The 21,126-nt window shown below is 37.4% G+C and overlaps 1 protein-coding gene and 1 long non-coding RNA gene across 2 annotated transcripts; both read right to left on the reverse strand.

Annotated features, from left to right (window-relative positions):
- Positions 1–4,205: 4,205 nt before the first annotated feature.
- On the reverse strand, positions 4,206–19,892 carry LOC100852643 (uncharacterized). Its single transcript, XM_059740198.1, is given in 19 exon segments — positions 4,206–4,668; positions 4,765–4,915; positions 5,002–5,239; positions 5,376–5,586; positions 5,661–5,866; positions 5,955–6,062; positions 6,192–7,566; positions 7,695–7,778; positions 9,296–9,540; positions 14,891–15,147; positions 15,260–15,375; positions 15,434–15,666; positions 16,317–16,596; positions 16,700–16,850; positions 16,933–17,170; positions 17,327–17,537; positions 17,614–17,816; positions 17,905–18,012; positions 18,188–19,892. Coding segments are annotated over 19 exon segments (6,003 nt in total). The 5' UTR covers positions 19,467–19,892; the 3' UTR covers positions 4,206–4,359.
- Positions 7,816–9,318, reverse strand: LOC132254583 (uncharacterized). The gene is made up of 2 exons (XR_009466842.1): positions 8,470–9,318; positions 7,816–8,361 (listed from the first exon to the last, which is right to left on the reverse strand). It is a non-coding gene; the product is annotated as an uncharacterized LOC132254583 (long non-coding RNA).
- Positions 19,893–21,126: the final 1,234 nt, after the last annotated feature.

Here is a 21,126-nt window from a genome sequence, read left to right on the forward strand (position 1 = left end):
ACCACCCACTATGCCTGGCAGTCAAAAAAAAGGGCTTGCATTCACTCTGGAAACCATCGCATATCCACACACCTTCACATAAGATGTCTGGGCATTAAAAGCAAAACAGAAGCAATTCAATCCAGAAAGAGTACAAAGTGTTAATATCTATTATCGTGACCCAGTCCAATTACCAATGAGATTTCTCTGTTCTGCATATTTTTATTATAAGGTGTATAGATTTTGCTTGAGAAACAAAGGATCAAAATCAACAAAACTGATTTCTTGTAACTATAGCTTCATGGGCTCCGTTCAATGAGGACAGTCAGTCTTTCCGACAAACATCATCAAAATATGTATAAAAAATAAAGATTTAATTTTCTCAAACCTAATTTCTACCCGGCTTGGACGTTTGTGTAACGGTTAGTCGGTTCACTGAATGCAGGTGAACTCTGTACTTTGGCCAATTCTTGCACACGTAACAGCCTCACCTGTATGCATCTCAATATCCCCTCTTGGAAGCATTCTTCTGATCTACTTCCATCTATAAATGCCTCCATGCTGTCTTCATTCCATAGTTTCCATTCCTGGAAAATTTAACAAAAAATAAATCTAAACTTATCAGAGTCCTACGTTCACAGGAAAAGGATGATGGAGATTTACGTAACTGAGGTGATGATACAGAACAAATTTGCATATCCCAAAAGCCTCAATGACTGCTCATCATGACAAAAGTCAGCACTCTTTAGGCCGCTCATAGTCTCTAATAATGATACGCTGAAGCTGAATAGATCCTACTTCTCTGAAAAATCCCTTCCCTTGCGTACTCAGGAAACATATAGCCACTGTAGTTTGTCATTGACATAGAAATAAAAATTGCAGGTAGTGAGGGAACCTTGGAGCAAGCAAAGGGACACTAGGTTCCAGCAACCTTGACTCTGTTAGTTTGATCCTGCTTGCCTTAAAATATCCAGGCCATACCAAAATCTGAAATTTTGTTGGATGAAGAAATTTTGATATTCATGTTTCATCCAACAAAATGTTTCTTGCCTTAAGGCCCCGATGAATAATTCTTAATCTAGAATCTCTGTGAAGGTACAGGAGGCCTTTGAGCAATCCCTTCAATAATACTAATCTTGGAAGATCTTGCTTGACAGGATGCAAAACATACAACAAAAGGTAAAGTTACGTTTGGTTCCTAGAAAATACTAAGAAAAGAAAAAAATATATATTAACAAAAATGATTTTCTCATGTTTTATTTCAACATAAAAAATACGAAAAAAAATCATATATAATTAAAATTAGTTAGAAATTTATATATATTTAAATTATTTAATCTTTTCATAGAAAATGAAAAATAAGTAAAATAAATTTGAAGTAGTATATAAAAATTATTTATTAGTTTTAAATCTATTTTTTCTTTTATTTTCTTTCACTTTTTCTCATGGTTTTAAAAACTGGATGGGTCGGTTCAACTGGTCCGACCACCTGTCGATCACTGTTCCGATCTAGTCCAGTCAATTGGGCCGGAAATAAGTTGAATCGGAATCGGATCGGTTGAACTGACGGTTTGACTGATGAACAGGACGAATCGGCTAGATCCATCTGAACTAGATGGTCCAATTAATTTTTTTTTTTAAATTTTTATAGTATCAAAATGATGTTATTTTGGAGGATATAGAAACACAACCCCTTCCTCTCCATCTGCACCGAATGTGTAGAAGTTGCCGCCCTCAACGTGCTGCGACACCCACACCAGCTCCCACCGGTGGTCTCACGGCCGTTACACCACCTACCCGCCTGTTTGGCCACCCCGACACAAAACCCGTTGCAACCATCCCCCTCCTTTTCTTTCCCCCGTTGCAAAGCCCCCTCCCAACACCGCAAACCCCTGGCCCTCCCAAACCCGTTGCAACCATCCCCCCCTTCTTCTTCCCCACGCTGCGAAGCCCCCTCCTAGCATCGCAAACCCGCCCCTCCGACGATCAAAGCGCCCCTTCGAAACACAACTGTGCGCGCCTTCATAATTTTAATGTAATTTTTATTATTATTATGATATTATGTTTAATATTCCATTTTTATAAATTTTTTTTGTTTATTTATTAGTCTTCACAACAACGGTGGGTGGGAGATTGGAAGCTCAAATTGATAAAGTAAAAAATACCTTTTATATGAATTTACATAGATGGTATAAGATATAATTTAATGGTAAAATTAAAAACATTACAATTTTAAATAAATTTTTTATTTTAAAATAAGTTTTTCATTTAAAAATAAATATTAAAATTTTAAATTTTAAATTATAATTATGATTTTAATTTTAATTTCTAATTTGAAACTAATTTTTTATTATAAAATTTTAATTTTTAAATAATATATAAATTATTATTTTTATTTTAATTTTTAATAATTTATAAATTGTATATTTATGACGTCATGGTTCGACCGTGGTTCAACCACCGGTCCGACCAGTGAACCGTGAACCGGTAACTTTTCCAGTTAAATCACCGGTCCGATTATGAAAACATTGCTTTTTCTATCCTTATACTTTTTCTTTCTAATTTTTTTTCCCACACATTTTCTAAAAACCAAACATATTCAAGGAGACCATTGATGTGGAGCCATGGAATTTGAGCAACTATAGATAAGAGAAGGGACAGTGGCATGATCTAACCAAAGCATCCAAGCTTTTATTTGGCAGGTACTCTAGACCAACGTCTTTTCATCTCCTTCAGTGCAGCAGCCAAGAAGTCTGACAAGATTTCGGTGTTGGACATTAGAAATAACCATAACCTCATTCAAAAATTCTTCAAGCCTCTGGGCAGATGCTCTTGAAAGTCTTCTCACTGCTACTTCTTAGCCTCTCGGCAACTTTCCCTTCAAACGAACATCAAACTAGTAAATAATAGTTCAACATAATACTCGATAAAATGCTTTAGATGAAGAAGCATTACCCTGTACACTAAGCCAAAACTACCCTGCCCCAGCTTATTGGCTTCATGAAAGTTGTTTGTTGCAGTCACCAGCTTCTCAAAATTGATAAGAAGTTGCTCTTCGAGTTTAACTAGGTTCACTTGGTTTCCACACATATTGGCATCAGAAAATTTGGGATGTACTTTCCCTCTTTCAAACGGTGACACTTCTTCCCTGATTTTCTCCTTTCTTACACTTGCTGATTGAGAATTTAGCAGTGAGAATGTATGGATAAAAACTACAAATATATCCCATCCTAGTAGACTACGTTAAATGCTCCACATTTACCTTAAACATCACACTCGGTCTTCTTGTTCTGCCATGTAACCTTCCACTTCTCCATGCTGTCATCCTTTATTTTTTCCAATAGTGTTCCTTGAGGAGTCAAGATATAGTACCATAAGACAGATGCATATTCGTGAGAAAATGTTGTATAAACATCACTTTGATGATTAAATAGATGAAATTCATAAAGAAAAACTGAATTCATGTTGGGTATTCCAATAAAGGTCTGACCGTTCAATGGACCACTGCACCAGTATAGATGACTTCCATTCCACATACAAAGTTCAGGAAGGTATGATGGAGAAATTCCTAAAGAGAAGCTTCGGATGGATAGTTCCGAAGGACTTTTCCATGATGTTAGTAGTTGCTTCTCACCCATATTTATGATGCTTCTAAGTTTCATGTTTTGCACAAATGAGTTAGAAGGATGTTGGAAACTCTCCCATGTAATCCTTGCGCTGTTTTTATCTTGTAAAACAAGAATGATTTCCATAACTGCTTGAATGCTTCTTGTTGGTTTAAAAGTGGGCTTCATATAGTATTTAATATATAGGTTTGTTGAAATTCCATCTCTTGATTACCTCATATCGATGGGTCAACTTTGTTTTCCAAAGCCGTGCACTAGTTTTCTAGTCAAAAGAGGATCACTTATATATTCTAATGGTCATAAGTTCCACCAACTTGGCCTAATTATTCCAAAGCTTACACGGCAGTCATTTTCTTTGCAAGCCCCCATCCATGCCTAGTTGCCCATAAAACAAGGCTTGCATTCAGTCTGGGAGCTGTCAGACATCCATATTAGATGCCTAAGCAATAAACTGGAAGCAATTCCATCCATAAAGTATACAAATCAATAGTTTCTTTAACCACTCCAATTTTCATTGTTATTTCTCTAGTCTGTATCTTTTCAAAAGGTTGTTGTTAGTCAAGGTCTATAGACGTCCATCAAGAATAACAAATCAGATAGTTGCTTGTAACCCTACCCTGACAGGCTCAAATCTTCCACGCCAAAACTGTCAAGTTCAATACAGATTACAAAAAATCAAGAAATTTTTCCACACTAAAACCATCAAGTTCAATAGAGATTACAAAACATCAACAAATTGACTTGAGCCAGCGTCCTACCGGCCTTGGACAGTTGTAATACTGGCTCTGTCAACAGAACAATTATTTTGGTTGTGTTCAGAGGACTCTGTATCCCTAGCAATCTGCCTCTCAGTAAATGCAGGTTGTTTTGGGGGAGGAAGATGTGCAATTTCACTACAAAGCATTGAAACAACAGTTGAAATGGATGGCCTATCTCTCACAAATTCTTGCACACATAACAGTCCCACATGTATGCATCTCAATATCTCCTCTTGAAAGCATGCTTCTGATATACTTCCATCTATTAGTGCTTCGATGTTGTGTTCATTCCATAGTTTCCATGCCTGAAAAAAATTAACACAACATAAATTTAAATTTGAAACAAAATGATGGAGCTTTATGTAACTGAGGTAGTGATACCAAAAAGAAAAAAAACTTACATATCCCAAAAGGCACCAAGACTGCTCATCATGATGAAAACTAGTGTTCCTTCTCCCACTTATAATCTCTAATAATAAAACCCCAAAGCTGAATACATCTGATCTTTCTGAAAATCGCCCTTGCATTGCATACTCAGGGGACATATAACCACTGCATTTAGTCATTGATATAGACATAAATATTGGGAGGTCAAAGAGCCAACTTAAGAGAACTTGGGTACAGCAAGGACTACTTACTATGTTCCAACTACCCGTATGGTGTTGGCTTGATCCTGATTGCCTCCAGATATCCTCGCCATACCAAAATCTGAAATTTTAGGATTCAGGTCTTCATCCAACAAAATGTTACTTGCCTTTAGGTCTCAATGTATAATCCTTAATCTAGAATCTCTATGAAGGTAAAGAAGACCTCGACCAATCCCTTCAATGATGCTGAAGCGTTTTTTCCAATCTAGAGTTTCTTGTCTGAGACGATCTGAAGGATTCAGATCCCAAACAAAAGCCAATAAAAGTAAGGAAAAGTTAGATGAGATGGACAAACATGATATTAGATGTGGATGCTTGAAAATGTCATGACTAAATATTACAGAAAGGGCAATAGATGATCTAACCGAAGAGTAAGGCATCCAAGCTTTTCTTTGGCATGTATTCATAGATCAGCATTTTTTCATCTCCTTCAATGCAGCAGCCCACGAGTCTAACAAGATTCCGGTGTTGGAGTTTAGAAATCACTACCACTTCATTCATAAATTCTTCTAGCCCTTGTGCAGATGCTCTTGACAGTCTTTTCACCGCTATTTCTTGTCCTCCTGGCAATCTTCCCTGCAAGCAAGCAGTGAATTAGTAACTGATTATCCAGCAAGCACCCCATGAAGCTCTAGATGAGCAAGCATTACCCTGTATACAGAACCAAAACCACCCTGGCCAAGCTTATTCGCCTCATCAAAATTGTTTGTTGCAGTCACTAGCTTCCAAAAATCAACAAGTCGTAATTCTTCAAGTTTAACTTGGTTAATGTTGTGTCCAAGTATTTTTCCATCTGAAACATTTAGATGCACATCTCCTCTGTCTGACAATAGCATCTCTTTGCTTTTCTTCTTTGCTGATTCATAATATAGTTTTCAGTGATGACTGGATAACAACTCTAAATATATCATAGCCTGCTAAAATACCATCAGTAAGCATATTTCCTCTTCGTTTGGGAATCCACCTTCTTGAGAAATATGTACAGACTGCAATGAAAATTACTCCTATAATGACTGTAACAGTAACAATGGCTTTCATATCTCTACTTTTATCTGTAAATTAAAAGTTAAAGCAAGAATTAAATCAGCCTAGTGCAGACATAATAGGGAAAATTGACATTAGACTGAGAAAGATGGGGAGAGGAGTGTTGTGTAGGGGTAATGGTGGCAAGAACTCGTTACCTAGTTCTGAGTAGGGAACACGGATGTAAAGATCTGCCCCATTGCTGGAGAATTTTTGTATATCAATTAAGTTCCTGCTCCATGACATACAACCAATGCTAGCATAATATACATAAGCTATGCAGGAACAATTCTTCAAGCAAAATTCTTTGCAATCATCTTCAAGAGCAACTGACCACTCTGCAAAATCCGGCACTTTAATGGTTGTTAGCCTGATAAATCCATCTGCTTTGCCCTCTTCCATGCTACCATTTATCATCTCGCATTGCAATGGTCTCTTCCTCACACATCCACCAGTCCAATTTCCTCTACTCCATTCCTCTATATTCCTTGGCTCATACCCTCTTAGACAGCTACAAATTGGTGAATTTTTTGTATTACAGATTCCAAAGGCCCCACACTTTCCATAGAAATCACACTCAGTTTTATGACTCTGCCATGTAATCACCCAATTCTCCATGCTGTCATCACTATACATTTCCATTATTGTTCCTTGAGGAGACAAGACATAATACCATAAGATAGATGCATATGCATGCTCAAAAGTGACAGAAACATTACCATCTTGATCATCAATTATATGGAATCCATTGAGATAATTCATTTCAGGTACTCCTATTAAGGTCTGACCATTCCAAGGACCACTGCGCAAGTATGGACGACTGCTGCTCCAGACAAAAATTTCAGGAATGTTTGATGGATGAATGCCAACTGAGAAGCTTCCAACAGCTGGATCCGAAGGACTTTTCCATGATGTTAGTGCTTTCTTCTCACCAGTCTTCATGTTTTCACTCAGCTGCATCTTCTGCAAAAAGGCGTGAGAAGGGTGCTGGAAACTCTGCCATGTGATCCTTCCACTGTTTTTGTCATGCAAAACAAGGTTCCCAGAATCTAAAAGCTGGGCACTTGAATTTGGAGCAGCATTTGAAACATTTGATGACCAGAAGATGTCTTTCTGGCCATTTAGAACCAGGAGATTACCATCTTCAGATACCATCACAATCCCTGAAGAATCATTGAGAGGGTTTTCCCTGTTAGATATCCATATAACAGTGAATAGGGAAGTGGTGTTGTACCAGATCCCAAAGTAGCGTTTAGTGGAATTGCCAGGGCTAAAGAAACCCATTTTGAAGAGACTTCCATTCGAGACCATAATTTCGGGATCTTTGATGAACTGGGTGGATGTAATGGTGTTGGTAGCTGTGCAAAACTGAAAACAAAGACAAGAAAGTAAGAGAAGTAGAGCAGTAACACTTGTGCCACTGATGATATCCATAGCTGCTTCAATGCTTCGTGTTGGTGAGGAAATGGACTCCATCTGGTGTGCAATAAATGGGAATGTTGACAATGTTGCATCTCTCAGATTTATCCAACCCTGCCTGTCGAAGTCATAGTCAACTCTCTTTGTCCATACGATTGGATCAATTTGGTCGTCAAAAAAAGGAACCTGTGTATTTTTTTAATGAACCCCATTACATCACATAGATCAATTTGAAAGCTTACATGGAATCTTATTTTATATGCAACCACCCACCATGGCTGGCAGTCCAAAAAAGGCAGCTTGCGTTCACTCTGGAAACCATCACACATTCACACCTGCGCATTAGATGCCTAGGCTTTAAAACAGAAACAATTCAATCCATAGAAGAGTATAAAGTATTAATATTCTAATTTCCAATGAGATTTCTCTGTTCTGCATGTTTTTATTTCAAGGTGTAGAGATTTTGCTTGAGTAATAAAGTATCAAAATCAACAAAACTGATAGTTTCTTGTAACTATAGCTTCATGGGCCGCTTGAAAAGAGGACGAGCAGAGTCTTCCCACAGAAATCATCAAAATATACATTACAAATAAAGATTCAATTTTCTCTAACCTAATTTCTACCGGGCTTGGACGTTTGTAACAGTTACTCGGTTCACTGAACACAAGTTTTGGCTCCTGGAGGACTCTGTATCTATTGTAATCTGCCTCTCACTATATGCAGGTGGCTTTGGGGGAGGAAGATGAGCAATTTCACTACAGAGCATAGAAACGACAATTGAAATGGATGGCCGATCTTTGGCTAATTCTTGCACACATAACAGCATCTCTATATCTCCTCTTGGTAGCATTCTTCTGACATACTCCCATCTATAAATGCTTCCATGTTGTCTTCATTCCACTTCCATGCCTGAAAAATTTAACATGACATAAATCGAAACTTATTAGAGTCCAATATTCACTGGAAGAGGATGATGAAGCTTTACAGAACTGAGGTGACGATGCAGAAAACACTTACGTGTCCTAAAAGGCTCAAAGATTGTTCATCATGACAAAAGCCCGCATTCTTTATCCCCGCTTATAATCTCTAATAATAATACTCCAAAGCTGAATACATCGGACTTCTCTGAAAAAATCCCTTCCATTGCATACTAAGGAGATATATAGCCACTGCAGTTTGTCATTGAGACAGAAATAAATACTGGATCCAAGGGAACTTGGAGAAAGCAAGGGCTATTTACTATCTTCCAGCAACCCTGACCGTGTTGGCTTTATCCTGATTGCCTTGAAATATCTTGGCCATACCAAAATCTAAAATTTTAGGATTCATGTCTTCATTTAATAAAATGTTACTTGCCTTAAAGGTCCCGATGAATAATTCATAATCTAGAATCCCTGTGAGGTAAAGAAGGCCTCTGGCAATCCCTTCAAGAATGCTAAAGTGTCTCCTCCAAGTTAGAGAATCCCGCTTGACAGGATCTAAATGAATAGCATCCAAGACAGAAAACAAAAGGTAAGAGACAATTGATGTGGAGCGATAAAATTTCAGCAACTATAGATAAGAGAAGGGGCAGTAGCATGATCTAATCAAAGAGAAAGGCATCCAAGCTTTTATTTGGCAGGTACGCGTAGACCAACATCTTTTCATCTCCTTCAGTGCAGCAGCCAAGAAGTCTAACAAGGTTTCGGTGTTGGACATTAGAAATCACCATAACCTCATTCAGAAATTCTTCAAGCCCCTGGGCAGATGCTCTTGAAAGCCTTTTCACTGCTATTTCTTGTCTCCTGGCAATTTCCCCTTTAAACAATCATCAAACTAGTAAATACTAGTCCAAACATAATACCCAATAAAGCTCCAGATGAAGAAGCATTACCCTGTACACTGAACCAAAACCACCCTGCCCCAGCTTATTGGCCTCATGAAAATTGTTTGTTGCAGTCACCAGCTTCTCAAAATCGATAAGCAGTTGCTCTTCAAGTTTAACTTGCTTCACATTGTTTCCAAGCATATTGGCATCAGAAAATTTTGGATGTACATTCCCTCTTTCAAAAAGTGGCACTTCCAGGATTTTCTCCCTTCTTACACTTGCTGATTGTGAATTCAGCAGTGAGAATGTATGAATAAAAACTACAAATGTATCCCATCCTACTAGACTATGTTAAATGGGAAATATTACCCCTTTGTTTGGTCATCCAACACCTTCATGAGAAATATATGCAGATGATAGTAATTGTTCCTATAATCACTACAACAGAAACAATTACTTTCACATTTCCCTTTTCATCTGTAAATCAAAACAAGAAGTAAATATTGCACTGAAAATTTATCAAAATTTAAACCAGTATCTAAGCAGAGAGAGAAAGAGGTAAAGGAAACAAGACCATTTTACCTAGTTCCGTATCTGCTACACGAATGTAAAGATCTGCTCCACTACTAGAGAACTTATGCATATCGATTAATGTTAGAACTCATGAGAGTTTGCCTCTGAAGTTTGAAAAAGTCTTAGTTAGAGTTAGTCTTTGTTATTGTTTCATATCAGATTCTTGCTCCATAATTTTCTGTTTTCAGTTAGTAGAAGTAGTGTCAATAAAATCTGAAAGGAGCTGAGATTTTTTTGCAATTTCCGTTTGGTTGTAAGCCTATAAATAGGCATTCTCATTTGTGAAATAGATGTGTGCCTTCCTTCAATTCTTAACTCTCAAATTATTTATTTTTTCTCTACAAGTTCTAGTTTTTTAAAAAATTCTGACAGTGGTATTAGAGCCCTATTCCTACGGGTTGTGAGGCAAAGTTTCTTTGAGTATTTTGAGTGCTAAACATAGTGAGGCTGAGTGATTTATTTTTTCAGGCAGTTGTGGTGCAAACATGTCTACTTCCAGCAGTACTTCCTCTGTTATTCCAGTGTTTAATGGTGAACACTATCACATTTGGTCTGTCAAGATGAGGTTTTACTTAACGTCTCAAGGTTTGTGGAATGTTGTGATGTCTGAAGCTTATCCACCACCATTGGGAGCAAATCCAACAGTTGCTCAGATGAAAGCATATGAGGAAGAAAAACTCAAGAAAGACAAAGCCATCACCTGCCTACATTCAAGACTTGCAGACCACATCTTCACCAAAATCATGGACTTGGAAACACCTAAACAGGTATGAGACAAGCTCCAAGGTGAATTTGAGGGTAGTGACAAAGTCAAAACTGTCAGGTTCCTCACATTGAAGAGAGAGTTTGAATTGATGAAGATGAAAGACAACGAATCTGTGAAAGATTATTCTAGCAAGTTAATGGATGTTGTAAACCAAATGAGACTTCTTGGTGAGGCATTTACAGATCAAAAGGTGGTAGAAAAGATCATGGTTTCAGTGTCTCAAAAGCTTGAAGCCAAGATCTCTGCAATTGAAGAGTCTTATGACTTGCAAAGTCTCACAATTGCAGAGTTAACCAACAAGCTTCATGCGCAGGAGCAAAGGGTCTTAATGAGAGGTGATGAAGCTACTGAAGGTGCTTTTCAAGCAAATCATAAGGGAAAGAGTTCTAGAAACCTGCAAGGAAAGAAGTTCTTCAAGAACAACAAAGGGAAAGTTGAAGGATCTTCAAGAAAATGAAACTTTTCGCCTTACTCTCATTGCAGCAGAATCAACCATGTTGAGAAAGATTGTTGATACAAAGGTAAACCTCTTTTTAATTGTAATTTCTGTAATAAACTTGGCCACAGTGAGAAGTATTGCAGAGCCAAGAAAAAACAATCTCAGCAGCAAACACAACAACATGCAAATGTGATTGAAGAAGACAAAAAAGATGATGAGCATTTATTTATGGCATCACAAGCACTCAGTTCTCATGAACTGAATACTTGGCTCATTGACAGTGGTTGCACCAGTCATATGACCAAACACTATCAATTTTTACATCCATTGACAGATCAATTCAACCAAAGGACAAGTTGGGAAATGGTGAAGTTGTGCAGGCCAAAGGAAAAAAAACAATTGCTATCAGCACCAAGAGAGGTACAAAAATTGTCACTAATGTTCTTTACATTCCAGAACTAGATCAAAATCTTCTTAGTGTTACACAAATGCTAAGAAATGGATATGCAGTCTCTTTTAAAGAAAATTTTTGTTTTATCACTGATGTACATGGAACAGAGATAGCAAAAATTAAAATGAATGGAAATAGCTTTTATTTGAAGCTTGATTTAGTTGAAGGTCATGTCTTTAGTGCCAAGATTGATGAGAGTGTTGTTTGGCACAAAAGATATGGTCATTTCAACTTGAAGTCATTGAAGTTCATGCAAGAAGCTGGTATGGTTGAAGACATGCTTGAAATCACAGTTAATGCTCAAACTTGTGAAAGTTGTGAGATAGGGAAGCACATCGCAAATCATTCCCTCAAATATGTCCAAGAGAACTACTCACAAGATGGAATTAGTTCATTCAGATATTTGTGGACCAATGAGCGTAGCCTCATTGAGCAACAATGTTTATTTTGTACTATCTATTAATGATTTCAGTAGAATGACTTGGGTTTATTTTCTAAAAACCAAATCACAAGTGCTCTCTATGTTCAAAAGCTTCAAGAAAATGGTTGAAACTCAAAGTGGCCAGAAGGTTAAGGTGCTCATAACTAATAATGGAGGTGAATATACCTCAAAAGAGTTCAATGTTTTTTGTCAAGAAGCTAGAATTGTACACCAGCTGACATCTCCATACTCATCGCAGCAGAATGGAGTCTTTGAGAGGAAGAACAGAATGGTAATGGAGATGGCGAGGTGCATGCTATTCAAGAAGAAGCTATCAAAGCTTCTATGGGCTGAAGCAGTTAACACCTCAGTATATTTGCTTAATAGACTACCGACTAAGTCTGTTCAGAGCAAAACACCAATAGAGGCATGGTCTGGTGTAAAACCATATGTCAAGCACCTGAAAGTGTTCGGTTCATTGTGTTACCTTCATGTGCCATCTATGAAGAGAGGTAAGCTTGATGAAAGAGCTGAGAAGGGTGTTTTTGTTGGGTATGCAGCAGAATCAAAAGGTTACAGAATTTATAGCTTGAGTAGAATGAAAATTGTGATAAGTAGAGATGCGCACTTTGATGAAAATTCCTATTGGAATTGGGACTTGAAGAAAGTCCATAAATGTGATCAAACCACTCCATTTACTCTTGAACCAGCAGAAGATCCACTTGATGTTGAAGCAACTTCAGACACACCAGTGCTTCAGGTAAGGCCATTATCTAATGTGTATGAGAGGTGCAATCTTGTACATGCTGAGCCTACATGTTACATAGAAGTTGCAAGATTTCCAGAATGGATTGAGGCTATGAAAGCTGAAATTGATGTTATTGAAAGAAATGGAACTTGGAAGTTGACAAAATTACCTGAAGCTAAGAAGGCAATTGGTGTAAAATGGGTTTTTAGAACCAAATTCAATTCAGATGGTTCAATCTTCAAGCACAAGGCTAGATTGGTTGTGAAGGGTTTTGCTCAAGTTGTTGGAGTGGACTATGGTGATACATTTGCACCAGTAGCCAGACATGACACTATAAGGCTGTTACTTGCACTTGTTGGTCAAATAGGATGGAAAGTGTATCATTTAGATGTCAAGTCAGCTTTTCTAAATGGTATACTTCTTGAAGAAATTTATGTTCAACAACTAGAAGGCTTTGAGGTTACTGGGCATGAACACAAAGTGTACAAGCTGCAAAAGGCTCTCTATGGTTTGAAGCAAGCACCAAGGGCCTGGTATAGCAGAATTGACTCTCATCTAATCCAACTTGGATTTAGGAGGAGTGAAAATGAAGCTACTTTGTATTTGAAACAAAATGAGGATGGTTTGCAATTGGTAATGTCACTTTATGTTGATGACATGCTAGTGATTGGAAGCAATGTACGATTGTTGGCTGAGTTCAAAATGGAAATGCAAGATGTATTTGAGATGTCTGACCTTGGCATCATGAACTACTTCCTTGGAATGGAAATATACCAATGCAACTCAAGTATCTTCATTTCATAGAGAAAATATGTTGTTGATATTCTCAAGAAATTCAAGCTAGAATCATGCAAAGAAGTAGCAACTCCGTTGGCACAAAATGAGAGAATTTCAAAGAATGATGGTGAGAAACTTAAGGAACCCTCTGCATATAGAAGCTTGGTAGGCAGCCTACTATACTTGACAGCAACCAGACCTGACTTGATGTTTCCAATTGGTTTGCTTTCAAGATTCATGAGTTCACCTAGCAATGTTCACATGGGAGTTGCAAAAAGGGTGCTGAAGTATGTTAGAGGTACAACAAATCTTGGCATCTGGTATTTAAAGACAGGAGGAGTTAAGCTAGATGGCTATGCTGATAGTGATTGGGCAGGAAGTGTTGATGACATGAAGAGCACTTCAGGTTATGTATTTACAATCAGTTCAAGTGTCGTTTGCTAGAATTCAAGAAAGCAAGAAGTAGTGGAACAATCAACTGTAGAAGCTAACTATATCTCCTCAGCAGCTACTACAAATCAAGGAATATGGTTAAGGAAATTGCTTGTTGATCTAGGCCAGGAACAAAGCTCACCAACAGAGCTTTACTGTGACAACAAGTCAGTCATTGCCATTGCTCAAAATCCTGTCCAACATGGCAGGACTAAAAACATAAATGTAAAATTTCATTCTATAAGGGAAGCTGAAAAGAATTCACTTGTCAAGTTGCATTCTTGCTCAACTGATGTGCAACTTGCTGACATAATGACTAAGGCACTTCCTAAATCAAGGCTGGAGTTCCTAAGGTTGAAGCTTGGCATGTCCAAGGCAAATCTCAAGGAGGAGTGTTAGAACTCATGAGAGTTTGCCTCTGAAGTTTGAAAAAGTCTTAGTTAGACTTAGTCTTTGTTATTGTTTCATATCAGATTCTTGCTCCATAATTTTTTGTTTTCAGTTAGTAGAAGTAGTGCCAATAAAATCTGAAAGTAGCTGAGATTTTTTTGCAATTTCTATTTGGTTGTAAGCCTATAAATAGGCATTCTCGTTTGTGAAATAGATGTGTGCCTTCCTTCAATTCTTAACTCTCAAATTATTTATTTTTCTCTGCAAGTTCTAGTTTTTTTACAAATTCTGACAATTAAGTCCCGACTCCATGACATACAACCAATGCCATTATTATTGGAATAAGCTATGCAGGAACAATTCTTCAAACACATATCTCTGCATTGATTTCTAAGAGCAGGGAACCATTCTACAAAATCAGGTACTTTCACCATTGTTACCCTAAAAAATCCATCCATTTTTCCCTCTTCAATGCAACCATTTGTTCTCTCACATTGCAATGGAGTCTTCCTCACACACCCACTAGTCCAATTTCCTCTATTCCATTCCTCTATAGACTTTGATTCATACCCTCACAAACAGCTACAAATTAGTGAATTATTTGGATTACAGATTCCAAATACCCCACACTTACCATAAACATCACACTCAGTTTGCTTGCTCTCCCATGTGACCTTCCAATCTTCCTTCTGTCTATATATTTCCTCCATTGTTCCTTTAGGAGTCAAGACATAGTACAATGGAAAAAAATCATCTGAAGTAGTGAAAGATACAGAAACAGTACCTTCTTCATCATGGTCCACCCGAAATCCATTACCAACATATGAATTCATGTTGGCTACTCCAATAAAGATCTGACCATTCCATGGACCACTGCGATGACATGGATGACTGCCATTCCAAATGAAAGTTTGAGGGATATTTGATGGATCAACTCCTACATAGAAGCTTCTAATGGATCGATCCAAATCATTTTTCTATGATGTCAGCACTCATTTCTCACCAGTGTACATGTTGGTGCAGAGTTTCATATTTGCCGAAAGTGCATGAGAAGGATGTTGGAAACTCTCCCATATGATCCTTCCACTGCTGTAGCCTTTCAAACAAGGCTTCCAGAATCTAAAAGCTGGGCGGTTGTGTTTAATACAGCATTTGAAACATTTGATGACTAGATAACCTCTTCTTTCTCACCATTCAAAATTTGAAGATTACCATCTTCAGATATCTTCACAATTCTAGAAGTATCATTAAGGGGCTTGTCCCTGTTAGTAACCCATACCACAGAGGATACAGAAGTCTTGCCGTAGCGTTTGGTGGAATTACTGGAGCCAAAGAAACCCAGTTTGAAGAGACTTCCATTAGAGACTATAGTTTCAGAATCTTTGATGAAGTGCGTGGATGTAATGGTGTCTGCAGCAGAACAGCAAAACTCAAACCAAAAATAATAAACTAGGAGAAATAGAGCTCTTACACTAGTGCCACTGTTGATCCCCATAACTGCTTAAATGCTGTGAAAATGGACTCAGATCTAGAGGTTTTTTTGAGATGTTCCGTGTCTTAATTTCCTCCTCATATCTTTCCACGACAAGTGTAGATGTTTCTTTTCAAACAAAATATCAAAGTCATCATCAACTCTGTTTTTGGAAGTCTTAAACTGGTTTTATAGTCAAAGAAGGTGTCCCAGGACTCTTCCTAAAACAATTGCCAGACACAAACGGCAAGTCATTCTGTCTGCTAGCACGTACTGTCGCCACTCCATAAGAAGAGTCTGCATTGAGTTTAGAAACCATCACACCTCTAGATTAGATGACTAGGTATTAAAAAGAGAGTCAATTCAATCCAAAAATAGTAGGAAGTAATCACATCTTCACAAGACCAATTCTCATGTGTTGTTTCACTATTCCATATCATTTTGAAGAGCTCATTGTTGAAGATCTAGATACATTTTGCTGAATGATAAAGGATCTGATCGGGTTCTTCAGACTGAAGTCACCAAATTGAATATTTATCCAAATAAAAAATAAAAAATTGAACGAATAGTCACCCAATCATATTCTATCGGCCCTGAATGACTGTAATAGTGACTTGGCTTGAAGAACATTTCTTTTGTCTCAGTTGATTAGACTCAGAGAATGGAGGTTGCTTTGGGGGAGGAAGATGTGCAATTTCACTAGAGAGCATAGACAGAACAGTTGAAATGGATGGCCTGTCTTTAGCTGATTCTTGCACACATAACAGTCCCACATGTACGCATCTTGATATCTCCTCTTGGAAGCAGGCTTCTGCCATGGTTTCATCTATTAGTTCTTTGATGTTGTGTTTGCACCAGAGTGTCCATGCCTGAAAAATTTAACAAAACATAGTGTAATTTTAGGTTAAATTTGCTGGAAGACAATGATGACACTATACATAACTGAGGTGATGATATCTATTATACACTTACATATACCAAAAGGCTCAAATACTGCTCATCATATTGATGACCATTGTTCTTTCTCCCACTTACAATCTCCAATAGCAATACCCCAAAGCTGAATACATCAGATTTTTCTGAAAATCGTCCTTCCATTGCATACTCAGGGGACATATAGCCACTACATTAAATCATTGAGCTATAAATATTGGGATATCAAATAGATAAGTTAAGGAAACTGTGAGAAGGCAATGACCACTTACTACGTTCCCACTACCCTCATTGTATTGGCTTGATCTTGATTGCTTCCAAATATCCTTGCCATACCAAAGTCTGAAATCTTAGCATTCAGATCTTCATCCAACAAAATGTTACTTGCCTTTAGGTCTCGATGAATGATTCTTAATCTAGAATCTCTGTGAAGGTAAAGGAGACCTCTTCCAATCCCTTCGATAATGCTGAAGCGTTTTCTCCAATCCAAAAACTCTCGCTTGAGAGGATCTGAATGATGGGCATAGAAAAAGAAAACGGAAACATAAGTCTCAATTGATAATATGGACAAAATACTGCTGCTGTGCTGCATTGAATCTATAGTGATGCAGAGCTATGAAATTGGAACAGCTACATATAACATTAGGGACAATAACATGATCTAACCAAAGAGAAAGGCATCCAAGCTTTTGTTTGGCATGTACTCATAGATCAACAACTTTTCATCTCCTTCAATGCAGCAGCCAAGAAGTCTAACAAGATTCCGGTGTTGGATTTTAGAAATCACCATCACCTCATTCATGAATTCTTCTAGACCCTGTGCAGATGCTCTTGAAAGTCTTTTCACTGCTATTTCTTGTCCTCCTGGCAATTTTCCCTTCAAACAATCAACTAAATTAATAACTGATAGTTCAAAATAATGCCCCATAAAGGTTGAGATGAACAAGCATTACCCTGTATACTGGACCGAAACCACCCTGCCCAAGCATATTGGCCTCATGAAAGTTGTTTGTTGCTGTTGCCAGCTTCTCAAGGGCGAGAAGTGGTAACTCTTCAAATTTAACCTGGTTTGCATGGTCTCCAAGCATATTCTTATCATAAATTTGATATACATCCCCTCGGTCAGATAGTAAAATCCCCTTGCTTTTATCCTTCACTGTTGCAGAATGTAGAAGTAAGTCACTTCTGGATAACAACTACAAATCTATCATAGCCTACTGAGCTGCTTTAAATGGGGAAATTACCTGTTTGTTTGCCCCTCCACCTCCATGAGAAATATGTGCAGATGCCAAAGGCAATTGTTCCTATTACAATTGTAACAGAAATAATTGCTTTCATATCTCTCTTCTTATCTGTAAAACAGAACAAGAAATATTAAAAAGTTTATATAACCAAGCCTAATACATTAGGCTGGATTGGATACAAGTTGCCAGAAAGTGTTTAATAAGCTTGGGTGTTCGAATACTCCATTCTGCAGAAGGATACAACCAGAAAAACAAGAGGTAAAGAAAACAAGAACATTTTTACCTAGTTCTGAATACGCAAGGCGAATGTAAAGATCTGCCCCTCCTTGGGTGAATTTTTGTGAATCAATCATGTTTCCACTCCATGACATACAACCAATGCTACTATAATATGAATAAGCTACACAGGAACAATTCTTGAAGCACTGCTTTCTGCATTCATCTTCAAGAGCAAGCGACCAATCTGCAAAGTCTGGCACTTTTACCGATGTCAGCCTAAAAAAGCCATCTATTTTGCCCTGTTGACCGCTGCTGTTTGTTCTTTCACATTGTAATGGTGTCTTCCTCACACATCCCCTAGTCCAATTTCCTCTACTCCATTCCTCCATGTACTTTGGCTTGTACCCTTTCAGACAGTTGCAAATTGGTGAATTCCCTGAACTACAGATTCCAGACGCCCCACATGTACCATAAACATCACACTCACTTTTATTGCTCTTCCAAGCAACCTGCCACTTCTCCTTCCCAAACTCTCTATATGTTTTCACTACTGTTCCTTCCGGAGTCAAGACATAGTATAAAAAGATAGACGAATTGGCCAGAGTAAAAGTTTCATAAACAGTACCTTCCTTATCATCAACCACCTGAAATCCATTGAGGAAAACTGAATTCATTTCGGGTACTCCAATAAAGATCTGACCGTTCCATGGACCACTTCGCCAATATGGATGACTGCCATTCCAGACGAATACTTGAGGGATGTTTAGAGGATTTATTCCTGCAGAGAAGCTTCCAATAGAGGGATCAGAGGGAGATTTCCATGATGTTAGTACTACCTTCTCACCAGTATGTGTATTCGTGCTGATTTTCATCTTTGGCAAAAATGAATGAGAAGGATGTTGGATGCTCTCCCATGTGATCCTTCCGCTGTTATCTCGCAGAACAAGGTTTCCAGAATCTAAAAGCTGAGCACTTGAATTCGGTGCTGCATTTGAAAGATTCGAGGACCAGACAATCACTTTCTGGCCATTCATAACCAGAAGATTACCATCTTCAGATATGGTCACAATCCCAGAGAAATCAGTGAGGGGTTTGTCCCTGTTTGCCACCCATATGACAGTAGATAAAGAAGGGGTGCTGTACCAGATGCCAACATAGCGGTTGGTTGAATCAGCAGGGGTAAAGAAACCCAGTTTGAAGGCACTTCCATTAGAGACTAGAGTTTCAGGGCATTTGATGAATTGGGTGGATGTAATGGTGTCAATAGGAGTGCAAAATCCAAAGCAAAAGCCAGAAAGCAAGAGAAGTGGAGTTATTACGCTTTTGAGGATGATGATTTCCATAACCTCTAGAATGATGGTTGTTGTTGCGAAGATGGAGCTGTCTATGTTCGATGCATCTGCGTACAATGCTGTTTTGGCCTTTTGCCATCTCCATTTCTAACCTAGAGGTCCCAGTCATCTCCCTCGGTTCCCATACGGATATATAAATAAATAAATATTTCTTTTAGTAATAACATTTCCAGTCTTGCCTTGCATCCAACTAATACAGAAGACTCCTCTTTTCCCGATTCCTCAACCGGCTGCTACATTAATTTTTACCAAAACCTTTCAAGTGAGGGTCCTGGATGGATCAAGGAACTGTACTTTCATGCCATGACACGGTCCACTGGGTTTAATTGCGGGATGGATCAAATGTAAGCGCATGCTTGAAAATTCGTGAATGTTAAAACCCATTTTCTTTCTTCCCTGGGCCCCGACGTTAGACATTGTTCAACTTCTTTTGACTGTTGAATCCAGAAATTAATTTACAAGTCAAAAAAGCCTGCCCCTGGACATGGCCTCATTCAACATATTGACCACATAGGTCTTTTTTCTCTTTTTTATTCATATATAAATGTCAGAATGTAAATATTATTCATTTTGCACGGATAAAATACATTATTGTATCAGTTTTAGAACTCATCCAACAGAATCATTTTCACATCAACTAGTATCAGTTTCTTTAACCTATAAGAATTAACCGGACCTGCTTGATCATTTTAAGTCAGAAGATTGTTGGGTTTATTTGTTTTTGGTCATCAGAACTTCTGACTCAGCTTGAAGATAAGATTCTCTTGGAAATTTAAATCAGAATGTTCAAAATATTATTCAGGACCCGAGAAAAAATAAACTAAAATACACCATAACAGAAGTTCTACACCATGGACCCCTTGGGCTACAAGGAACTTGCCCAAACTCTCGAAGGAATTTTGCGTTCACCCTTGCCCACTCTCTTTCTTCTGCTGTCTAACCTTCCGACTAAAAAAGACCCATGGCATTAATGTGGTCAATGGTCTTTAATAATAATAATAATAATAATAATAACAATAATAGATCTTTAAAAAAATCAAGAAAATATGTTTGAAATAAAAAATAAAAAATCAAAAAAATATGTTTGATAATAAAAATTAGTTTTCTATTTTTTATCTTTAAAAACACAAAATATGATGTTTTCACTTATTTTTTAAGAAATATTTTTAAAAATAATTATACAAACACATGGAAGAATTAAAAATAAAATATTAAACATAAAATTTAATTTTAAAATATGTTTAAAATATTTTAGGTTTTTAAATAGACCTTTATTTTATAAAATATAATAAAAAAACTATTTTTAGAAACTATTTTTAAGCCAGAGGTTTGAAGCTTGGCATAAACCAAAACGTCTACGAATTTGGGTTCAAATTGATTTTGTTTACAAGTATAGAAACAAAAAGAAAATGATGTATGAATCTCTTTTTCTTGATAAGGAGTCCATTCTTTTATCAACATGGCATTAAGCAATATCATATTTGGGTTCATTCAACTTGTTCATGGCTTCAATGTTGTCTTTTGTGTTGTTTCTAACTTTCTTCATTGTTTGTACACTTTATTTTAGATTCATTTTATACATTAATTAAATTCAATCTTTTTGTAAAAGAAATAATATAGCATATAATAAATTGCAAAGTAAATATGAGAA

This window comes from Vitis vinifera, chromosome 10 (assembly GCF_030704535.1).
Source record: "Vitis vinifera cultivar Pinot Noir 40024 chromosome 10, ASM3070453v1".
Lineage (NCBI taxonomy): Eukaryota > Viridiplantae > Streptophyta > Magnoliopsida > Vitales > Vitaceae > Vitis > Vitis vinifera.